We start from the raw sequence: 11,187 nt of genomic DNA, 5'->3' as shown, positions 1-11,187 counted from the left end.
GACTCCCGGGAGGGAGCATGTGACATGAAGGCGGAAGTTGTCAAATAAACAGGGAGCAAGACAGCTAGCACCACAGTTTATAGTTCTATTCATGGTTTTATTATCTGTTTTCCGTGCAAATCGCATAGTATTGCATGATTAGTCATGTCTTTGAGCCATGCAAAAGACTCCAGTTTTCTGGGAGGCAGGATACCACCAGAAATCGAATCAATGTCAAAAAATCTAAAGGATGTGGACCAAGAGATGTTCAGAAAAATACTCAAAGGTAAATGCTAATGGCATGCAAGGCTGTTTGTCTCTCTTAAAAAGCTATTATCAGCTTTGAATTTATGTACCGTTCATTCTAGGTGCATGAAATTGTCTATCTATCATATCAACTATAAATGCATGGTATAGCCTAAATCACCGATGTGAACATTTTGCAATGATCCCAGCACTGATTAGCAAGTTTTGAAATGAAGTGAAAACTAGAAATTTGAGAGTTGTTAAATATGACTGACGTACCCTTGAGCAAGGCACTTAACTACTATATGCGCCAGTGGATTATATAGGAGTTTAGTGTCTAACAGAACAAGACTGGTTGAGGTGGATAGCTCCCTGCTGTGAATGTGTATAACTGTCTGTTAAAGGTGCTCCATGTAGCATTTTAACATCAATAAATCATGACCATGTTCATTTGGAGACATTAGTGTGATTACCATAAACGACGAGCCTGTGAATGATTCTCTCCCCAGCTGTGGTCAGCGCCCTAGAAGGGAAGGACTGCAGAGAGGTGATGAGGTCGATAGCAGAGAGCAGTGTGGTCCCAGAGGAGAGGCTCAGTCACATTGTAGCTGGGATGTACAGAGTGCTGACTGAGGCCGTCCACATCCCCGTGTCGTCCCTTAAACAGGAGGTAAGCTGGTGCTGAATACTCTGAGTTACACGTTGGAACATTCATAGGTGATGTAGAGTCTGAACAGGACAGTGTTTCTTAAACTGTGGGTCCGGACTCAAGTCACTGTTTGTTCCTAAACCATTATGTATTCATGATTAGGTTGGGCTATATATAGGGATCCAAATGGGCAGTTGCATGTTAAACAATGTGCAAAAAAAGTTAGCTTCTACTATTCTCTTGAAGTCTTGAAGTCTTGAACCCCAATGTATGCCATTGGTGTTTTCAAAAGCTATTGACTTTAATCCATAGTCATTATCATTCAGACGTTGTTTCTGACTCTCGTTATTGATTACTGCAAACTGGCAAAACCACCTCTTGAACATTCTGACAGAAAATACTGACAAAAATACTGTCTGAGCTTAATAATAATTAATAAATATAAATAGTATTTATTGAGTTATTTAGTTTAGTCTTTGTCAGTAACCTGGCAGCTGAATTGTCCAAATCTGGAGCCCCACCACACCTTGCCGATCCAGACAGGAGGACCGGGCGTTACAGTAGTCGAGGCAAGATGATATAAAAACATGGTTAAGTCCCTCAGTGTCACTGAAAGGCAAAGCCAATCCAATCCTTGTAACATGAGGTGGTAAAATATGTCTGAACCAGGTTTTTAGCATGTTGGTCAAGGTGTCAACATCAATCAAATTTACCTCCTAAATTCTATATCTTATGTACAAGTTAAAGGACCAAGAGACAACTGAAGGTGTATAGAGACGTGCTCAGGGCCAGTAACTTGATTGAGAGAAATTTAGGAACATACAGTGTTTTGACATGAGCCAGACAGTCATGTAAGACCAACTCACTGGACTTGTTGGTTTAACTGACCACCATACTATAATGGACATAGTTTGTATGGTAGAAGTATGACTTTTCTGACCAATTAAAGAAATAAAAATGAAAGTAAGGAAGTGACAGTGCTATGGATGTCCAGGGCAACAAATATTGATAGTTGCCTGTTCATGAACTTGGAGATATACATGTTAAAAACTAAAAATGTTACACTAAAGTAAAACAATACTTTACATTTGGTTTTTCTCCCTGTTTAGGCCTTCAAAGAAGATCTCAGAGAACTGAGGCAAGGGACATCTTATTATCCCACCACGCACTGTTTTAATTCAATATCACTCCTATACCTGTACACAGACACACACACACACACACACACACACACACACACACACACACACACACATAGGTTCATCCCAGAACGTTGAGTTTGTTGTTTTTGTTCTCTCATTAGGATACCTGAAGACTTCATCACAGATTTCGCCAGTGTGGTTTTTGGAAATCGGTATGTTGTATGTTGGCATAACCTATAAATTCAGACCTTTATACCTTAAGTCTAAGTATTTTTTTCCCCTAGTGATGAAGACACAGATCTCTCTTACATTGCCATGAAGAAATACAGTGGAAAAGAAAACATAACTTGTATATTGGAACTCAAACTGGTTTGATCAGTAGCGTGGCTGGTTATCATGCCAGCAGTTACAGTACAGGACTCATGAGGTTTAAAGCAGAGCTGTGGTCCTGTTACAGACAGCATGCAGATGCCATTCGTGGAGTCAGTGTATTATCATTGCTGCGTTACATCTCTCTTTCTATTTCCAGTCGTGCAGCTCTAGAGACAGTGGCCTCCCAGCAGGATCCTCACTTGCCCACGATGGAAGACTTTAGATGGAGAGTGGATGTCTCCATTTCTACCAGGTGATATATATTCATATATGAGGGGGAGAAGAAGTGAGACCATGGATGAATGAACGCATAAAAATGTCATTGCCATCACACACTTTTATTGCAGTCACTGTGGAGTTTGTGATGGGAATGACTGGGTTGGGAATGTTATTGTTGTAGTTTTTGATCCCTCACTTACACCTTGTATGTGTGTGTGTGGTTGGCACTGTATAACAAGCAGTTTGATCACTTCTAGTGATTGATAATACTGATTGAATGAGCTTATTACAACAGGCTGTGGTAAATAATACAGTAAGGGAAAAAAATATACTGATGGTCATACCTATTGAGAAAAAATCCCATTGTCATTGCCGTAAAGTAATAATCTGCAACATTTTAAAGTGTTGCCCATGTATTATTTCCTAGGTCTAGGTCCTTCCTCAGTCTAGGATTGCGAGTCTCACCCTGGGTGCCAGTGTAATGAAGCCAATGTCTCTCTGTGTCTCTCATCTCTCCCTAGCTCCTTAGCCAGAGCCCTTCAGCCCTCTGTCCTGATGCAGATGAAACTATCAGACGGGAGTTTTCAACGCTTTGAGGTACTCATTTCATAAACTATGGGCTCATTTATGATTTTACATACAGTTTTACATACTACACAGAAGATGCTGTTTTGGTACTGTCATTCACACTTTTAAACTTAAGACTTACATTAAAAATACAAACCCTAGCACAAACACATTAAGCCAAAACTTTCCACTTGGACATGCATACTGATATATAGCCTGTAGTTTGAACATGCATACACAAGTTTATGCTGAACATTTAATTTTTTAAATCTTTATTTATCAATGAAAGGGTTTTGGTGAGCGTGTTTAAGTCCTGCTTCACATTCATACAGTTACACACATTCACACCTTGGAGCTGCCCAGTGTAAGGGTCAAGTGCCTCATTCAAGGACACCTCAATTCAAGTAGTGGTTGAGAGAGGGGAAGGTGTTTCCTTTCCCTCTCTCCATCCAGATACAGGGCATCCAAGGGTCCTTAAAATATCTGAAAAGTCTTAATCATCTAAATTTAAGGCCTACAAAAGTATTAAAATGTCTTAAATACAGTTATTAGAGGTATTTTTCACCATGCATGAACAGTTTCTTTGCACTGCATGTCCACTCTTAGATTAATACAGAATGGGGTTAGTAGTACAATATGCAACATGTTTTTTTCTTCATCGTATCTGCTTTACTAAGCACAACTGGACTGCATGTCCTTTAACAATTCATTTCTTCTTGTCCTTTTTCTTATACTGCCCAGAATTTGAATTAGCAACATTCAGTTGGAAAGCTTTATTTAAAGATAAAAATAAAGATAAAGATGCACTTTATTGATCCCCTAGGGGAAATGATTGAGGTTTTTAAATTGGTCTTAAATTCCATTCCAGATGGCATTAAAAAGATCTTAAAAGTCTTACATTTGGCTTTGTGAGACCTGCAGATACCCTGCAGATATTTGTCCCAATGGCTAGTGTTAGTTCTGTGCTCTTATGTGTGTTCCCAGTCTGCTTTCAGACTGTGGACAGCAGTAGAAAGAAGCTGGTTGTCAGCCAATGAGCTCATGTTGGTCTGTTTCAGTTGTTACATAATAGGATCACAGTAGAATAATTGCAGTGACACTCATTAATTAAAACCAAACATTGACTGACAACTCAGAAACACAAAGTTGTTGTTTTTTTATTCTTTGACCACAAATACACCTAGAACCTTTTCTTGACTGGGTGTTTTGGATACATTTTGTTCCTAAAGTGTCTTTCATATCTTTGATATATTGCATATCTGTATGTTGTTAACTTACACATAATGTAGAATAAATTACAATACAAAAAATAAAAGCAAACATGATTGATATATATCTCTGTCAAATAACCTTTTTTTTTGTTTTAACATTTAAAGAAACAAAGATAGATAGATAGAAAATAGAAACAAATGACTAGTTTCTATTTATTGTATCAGCAGCTTACTGTAGAAAATGCCCAATCCTTGATTCCAAACATACACAAAAGACATAGCTATGTAACTAAAAGTTAAAACATACTATTGGAGTTTTACTATAACAGCAACAACAACAACACTGCTGGCTGCATAAGCTCAGCTCAGCAGAACAGAAATAGCACTATACTATATTACAGCAATATCATCATTATATAAATGTACTCATAAAAAATAACAGCAATCAGTTATCAATGATTAAGAGAGTTCTTGATATAAAGACTGAACAGATGCGACGGCTTAAAGTCGAACACCACTAACCACTTCTTTAACAATCACATACACACACATCATACACATAATACCTTAGACAATTAAACTGCGAGTGAAAAAGAAAAATCCTCAGCCAAACAAATCAAATCATCAACAAAAATGAGCACGATGCTGACTCAGCAGGGGGCGCCATACTCCATATGTAGCCCATAATTGCAGGATAGATGCTGCAGGAGGGACTTCCACCATGGCTTCCACTACAGTACAGTATGTGGATAGACGCAGGTTGCAGGACTGGATACTACTGCTGTCATTGCACCTAGTACAGTAGTTACACAATCAGATTACAGTAGAATTAATAGATTAGCGGATTAGTAGCGACAGCATCCGATGTGCAGACTCCAGTGATTACTGTACCTTGTCTCTGCCTGATCTGTGCTGCTCAGGACCTGGACCCCGGGTCTGCCTGATGGATACCTGCTGCTGAGAAATGACAGTGGCTATAGAAAATGTCATGCACATCTATCATCTATATTCACATCTGTCTCATATACATTTTCCTGTGAAACAAAGGTTCAAAATACATTTTTGGGTGTTTTTTTGGTTCTGAGTGTTCCTTTCTTTCAAGGTGGAATTGACATAATAACACTGATCCTGATAGAATCCTGTAGGTGTGTTACATAGGGATTTTTTTTTCATTTTCAAGACTATTATTGTGTGTTTTTTCATTAAAAGCGCTCAGAAAGGAATACAAATATCACAGTTGTGGGCGTCATCCTCTCAGTATAATATTTTGTGGGAAAACATTGTGATTATATGCTATATGAATCATTTCCTCACCCCTAATATGCATATTTTTCAGTCCGAAACTTCACTCTTTGTTGAATAGTTGTCGTTGCTGTTTTACTGTCCAGGTGCCCGTGTCTAAATTCCAGGAGCTCCGCTACAACGTGGCTCTGATCCTCAAAGAGATGAACGACCTGGAGAAGAGGAGCATCCTCAAGATCCAAGACTGACGCGTCGTTTAGGCCTGTCACTAAACTAAGTCGTCCCTTTTTACTGTGCTTAGCTTTCACTGCACACTAAATACTTTAAAGGGGAACACCGCTCATTTTAAGACTTCAAATATGACACTTCTATGCACTGGGATAGAATAATGAGTAGTTATCTATATAGGAGATCATATTTGAATCCTGAAAAACAGTGATGTCGGTCTCTGAGTGCCCAAACCACCTCCACATTCACAGTAGAACTCGTTTACTGAAGGAGATGGATTTTCACCTTGGTCTTCTCAATGTGGAACTAAGTGAAAATCGCATCAGACTTCTAGAGTCCTTTGATGTAGAAAAATACTGCAGTGCTACCTTTATTTGTCAATCTGTTAAATCGGTAACGCTTTATTTTCCCGGGTCTGCAATTTCCTAATAATTTCCTAGAAAGGAACTGTTCATTTCTTAGGAAGTTTCCTGGAAAGAACCATGAAATTATGTACTAATTATAGGGAAAATAGAGAAAGATTTCAATGGTAGTTCCTCCAATTTCTTCTGTTGTTTCCAAGACAGAACCATGAAATGATGTAGTAGCTATATAGAAAATTAGAAATTAACTAAAATTAATTAAGAATTCAACCTATAACCATATTATATAATTATATGAATAATGACTTGACTTTTGCAGTTCTTTCCAAATTGACAGTATCTTATCGACTCCACCACACTGCTGACATTCTCTGTATAACTGCTACATCATTTCATGGTTCTTTCTAGGAAACTTCCTAAGAAATTAACAGTTCCTTTCTAGGAAATTGTGGACCCGGAAAATAAAGCGTTATCAACAAATCTGATGTGTGTCCACCAAAAGATGGCTTCAACAAGCTGAGGTCTGCCTTACAGTTACAAAGATTGTACCATAACTTGTATATTGAATACAACACACTGTAATGTCCAATTTCTGTGTGCATCCCAAATACTAGGAGCCGACAGTGGCTGAGTGGAGCATTGGCTGCATCCTCTAGCACTCATTAGCTTGTGACCAGCAGTTTGTCCCTCTAATCTATAATGAGCGCAAGATAGAAGGCCGGTTAGCAAGCGTCACCATGTGCACTTGTTGGAAAGTTGAGAATCTGACTGTGTGCTGTCTCAAATCTCAACTGAGCCAAAATATAAACACAGTCAAGTGGCCACTTCAAAATCATGAGTTGTGTACAAAGAATGAATGGGGTAGAAATGACTGATTTTCTATTCTGCTCATGTTTTTATGCATATAATTCAAGTAGTGGTAAATCAATTAATTTGTCCATAGTGTTTGGGGAATATAGATGAACCTTGTATATAATAAGTAAAGTTAGGATTTGTTTCCTGTCATTTTGTATGTGTTATCCATAATAATGAGTTTTTACCTGATGAACCACATTGCTCCATATAAAGTAAACTGTATAATATCTTCCAACGGTAAGTGATTTGTTCAAATTCACATGGGTCCACGGCCTATTGTATATCTCTTTGGCCTCAATATATTAGTATTAAAGTGTGATTTATACATATATAATATGCTTTTTGTAACTTTCATAAGCAATTGTAACTACAAAATACAGGTCAATTTTGCCTCAGTGCTTACAAACCTTACATGTTCAATCTCATGCTTAGTTATCACATACTGCCAGCCTTTGAATCAAAACCTCTGTCAGTCAACAATGTCTTCAGTTATAAAACATCAACAAATCCAGTAGCTGGGGCAGGAGTGTTTCAGCAGGGGGCGCCATGCTGCATGTCTGGAATTAAGCATGAATCAAGTATGTGATCAGGAACACAAAAATGACAAAATTACAAAAATATTCAACTTGCAGTAGCAATTAATGAGTGATGTATGCTAACAGGACCTCCATAAGTAAGTCCTTAAAAACTGTCAATCATTTCTCATAACAAGGAGGAGGCCATCAACCCCATTGTTCCTTAAATTGCCCTCTGATGGTATTTTAATCAAATAAATTATAACCGATAAAAGGCTATATGTATATAAACACAAACAATGATCTTTAATTTGCAACAGATCTGATGCTATCTTGACTTTCCAAACAGGGAAACATGAATCTGATCTTCCTTGTTTACACAGCCATGAGAAAATCACATCTGTGCATCTGAAGCGGTAAAAATGGGATTTCACAGGTATGAATCGGACTCATGACCTTTGTCTCATATAATCCTCCATCTCTCATGTCTTTCATTCCTGTGTGTTAAGACATTCTTTCCTAAATTAATGGCTTAAAATATCAGATTTCACACTGCAAATGAAGAGTTTCATAGTGCAATGAGATATCTCTCATATGAAAACATGTCACACCTACCATACTATATTACAGTGACTGGTGTAATTAAAGTAAAACTCACTATGGATCATTATTTAGTTCCTAGTTGTTTTAACACCTTTGCTTACTAAACAGAAAAAAATATAATTTAATTTAATAGGATTAGACCAATATATTGGTTTGCCAGCAGCTATATATGGCCATATTGGCATTTTATCAAGTGTCAGTCATATTATATACTGCTGATATGATGGAGGTTCCTCCCTGACCACAGCTACATAAAAACAGTCTTTAAAACCTGCAATGAAATTTGATTTACTTTGTGTGTTTTATTAATTTATTTAATTGTTCAATAATGTTTTTTGTAAATTAATTCTTCATTTAAAGGCAGGAAAGTATGCCAGAGTTTCCCTTGCCACTGAATAGGTGTGGTGACAATTGCCTTTTAGAGCTGCTTAATTAATCTGCGTTTCAATGGACAATTTTTGTCCCATGATGGTCTGAATGCTGTTTGAGAGGCTTTTCCACCCTGACATGAATGCATGACACACTGAATGCTTACAATTTTTTGGCATGGAATTTGTCAAATTGAAAGATACTGAATATTGAACATAAAGAATATTCAGTAACATTTTTCAACATTTTCAAATGCAACCTTAGTCTCCATCACAATTACAGTTCCTATCTAGTCATCCAACTATGACATTGTTGTATAATAGTCTCTGTGGTGATATTGAGGATAACTGTTGGTCACGACCCAGTATACAGCGTCCAGACTGTCTGTACTGGAAGAGCTGGCTAGACCGCATTGTTGGCCTATTTAGACACACAAACACACACTGGAGTTTCAAGGTGCAAAGGGACAAGTGTTTCTCCGTGTGTGTTATGTGTCTGACTGCCCACGTGTTGGTCAGTGTGTGTTAGAGCTCTTACATATCTGTCTGTGTGTGAGCGTGTGTGTTAAAGCTTATTTGCATGGATGTCGGTCAGTGTCTGTCTGTCTTTCTGCATTTGCATGTGTGTCAGTGTGTCTCTGTCTGCAGGAGTGTGGCTGTCAGTCAGCGTTTGTGTCTGTGTATGGGATTGAGTTCATAGGCTAGACCAGTCGACCTATATTACCACCACTAGTAGTGACACGGACACTAATAGGCAGACTAGCCTATAATCCGCACACACACACACACACACACACACACACACACACACAGAGGGAAGTCCTTTAGCAAACACTGCTTATTAACAGGTTATGTTGGGAATGGAGGCAATACTATTAATAGGTTACATGTAATGCTAATAATACCATGTATAGCATAGTATCAGAAGACTTGTGAGGACTATCCATGGACACTTCTAACCTTCACTCAGTATAAACCTAACTCCAATTCTAACTTTAACTCTGAACATAAATAATGTTCTTTTTAAAGTGAGCACCGCCCAAAATGTCCTCACATCACCTAGAAGTCCTCACTTCAACCTTCCAAAGCTCTTAATACAAATATATTATAACTAGTAAGTATTAGTATTAGGACTAGGTTACTACATCTAATAATTATTGGAATGCCACTGATAATAATGTGACTAAGACTAATAAGACTTTCCAATCAGGTGATATAAAATGAATACCACAAGATTACTGATGATGATGATGATTATTATTATTAGCAGGAGTATTAACATAATTATTGTTGGTGCTGGTCTAGGTTTTATGTTGTAATACAGTTAACTTTTTGACATAACTCGATGAATCCTTTAAGACATAAACATGATTTTCTATGTTTGCTTAATGTTTAGGTTTAACTCAAATCATTATGCAAACACTTTTATGCAACAATGACTGGCTGCACTTCAAAGATCCAGTGAGGCACCATTGGTTAAAGTTATCAAGCAGCCTGTGTTAACTGGCAGTGTCACAGTTTACTAAGCAGGCCAGGCTGTGTCACCTCATGTCACCTTGTCTGAGATTTGAGGTGATTTGAGGTGGAGGGAAAGAGAGCGAATGATCAAACGCACCGTCTTCAGCTGTACATTTTGACGAGCATGTGACAGCAAAACAAGTTTACCTGCCCACCACCCCCCTCCTTCTTTAACTATTTAGTGGGCGGAGGCAGCAGGTTGGTCTGGTATTACATCTGCAGTTCCCACCAGTGCTGCCAAAGTGCCCTTGAGCAAGGCGGTGAATCCCACATTGCTCCAGGAGCGTTGCACACTGGGAAACTCTTCTCTGACCTTAAGTGGGACTGCCTGTTTACATTTGTTCAAACCGTTTTCCGTGTATCCTTTAGTAGTTGCATGAAAATTCAACTTGTTCCATAAAACTAGTAATGTCATGCCCATACAGAAAAATTGACAGTGTTAATTCAACTGTGAAATTGTAAAAATCAACACTAGGCCAGCGTTTATGTAACTCCACACCCATTAGAGTCAATTGAACACTTTAGATAGTTTTGAACAGCTGCCACAGAGCCGTATCAGCTCTGTGAGTGAACAAACAACTCTCCAATCAACTCTTGTCATCTCATAATAATTGTCACTGAAAATGAACACGTATTAACACTGCAAAGTTTGCTGTGCAATTACCTAATTTCCCCACTGGAGTCATTTCCATTGCATCTAATCTAAACTAATATAGCCTGAACATACTCTGGGCTTATAGGTTTTAGTTAGCCACAACAATCTGCATCAGTTTTGGGGATTGCAGAGAATGTAGCTCTCCAGACAAAGCTTGAACACCACTGACCTATATTATTCTGTCAGGTATTCCCAAACTATTTTATATCTAGGATCCTAAAATGGATATGTATGCAAGCACAGATAAAATCACATTCCAAGAAACCTGATTTGAGAAGATGTCTGTTGTTAGGTATGACTTGTTACAGCATTATCCTGCACTGTACAGACTGTCTCTAATGTGGGTGGTGTGATAACAACAGTACAGAGAGTGAGACCTCTGAACAAATCATCCACCCTTATACATTCCTTCACTGGGCTAACTTCTAGGAAGGTAATAATCATGATACTAACTTC

The 11,187-nt window shown here is 38.1% G+C and overlaps 1 protein-coding gene across 1 annotated transcript; it reads left to right on the top strand.

Moving 5' to 3' along the window:
• The first annotated feature begins 35 nt into the window (after positions 1–35).
• commd5 (COMM domain containing 5) lies at positions 36–7,796 on the top strand. Its single transcript, XM_071927170.2, has 7 exons — positions 36–265; positions 735–895; positions 1,984–2,012; positions 2,178–2,228; positions 2,546–2,641; positions 3,129–3,204; positions 5,774–7,796. The coding sequence occupies exons 1-7, from the start codon at positions 145–147 to the stop codon at positions 5,873–5,875; spliced, it is 636 nt and encodes a 211-aa protein (XP_071783271.2). The 5' UTR covers positions 36–144; the 3' UTR covers positions 5,876–7,796.
• Positions 7,797–11,187: the final 3,391 nt, after the last annotated feature.

Source organism: Centroberyx gerrardi, chromosome 16, assembly GCF_048128805.1.
Source record: "Centroberyx gerrardi isolate f3 chromosome 16, fCenGer3.hap1.cur.20231027, whole genome shotgun sequence".
Taxonomy (NCBI): domain Eukaryota; kingdom Metazoa; phylum Chordata; class Actinopteri; order Beryciformes; family Berycidae; genus Centroberyx; species Centroberyx gerrardi.
The sequence above is the reverse complement of the archived record's forward strand: the minus strand, read 5'-3'. Positions and strand labels throughout refer to the sequence as shown.

Excerpts from the sequence above, each read along its gene's own strand:
- commd5 (XM_071927170.2), top strand. The coding sequence starts at position 145 with ATGTCTTTGAGCCATGCAAAAGACTCCAGTTTTCTGGGAGGCAGGATA. Across the intron at positions 2,013-2,177 it reads GAAGATCTCAGAGAACTGAG|GATACCTGAAGACTTCATCA; the intron begins GCAAGGGACATC and ends TTCTCTCATTAG. Across the intron at positions 2,642-3,128 it reads GATGTCTCCATTTCTACCAG|CTCCTTAGCCAGAGCCCTTC; the intron begins GTGATATATATT and ends ATCTCTCCCTAG.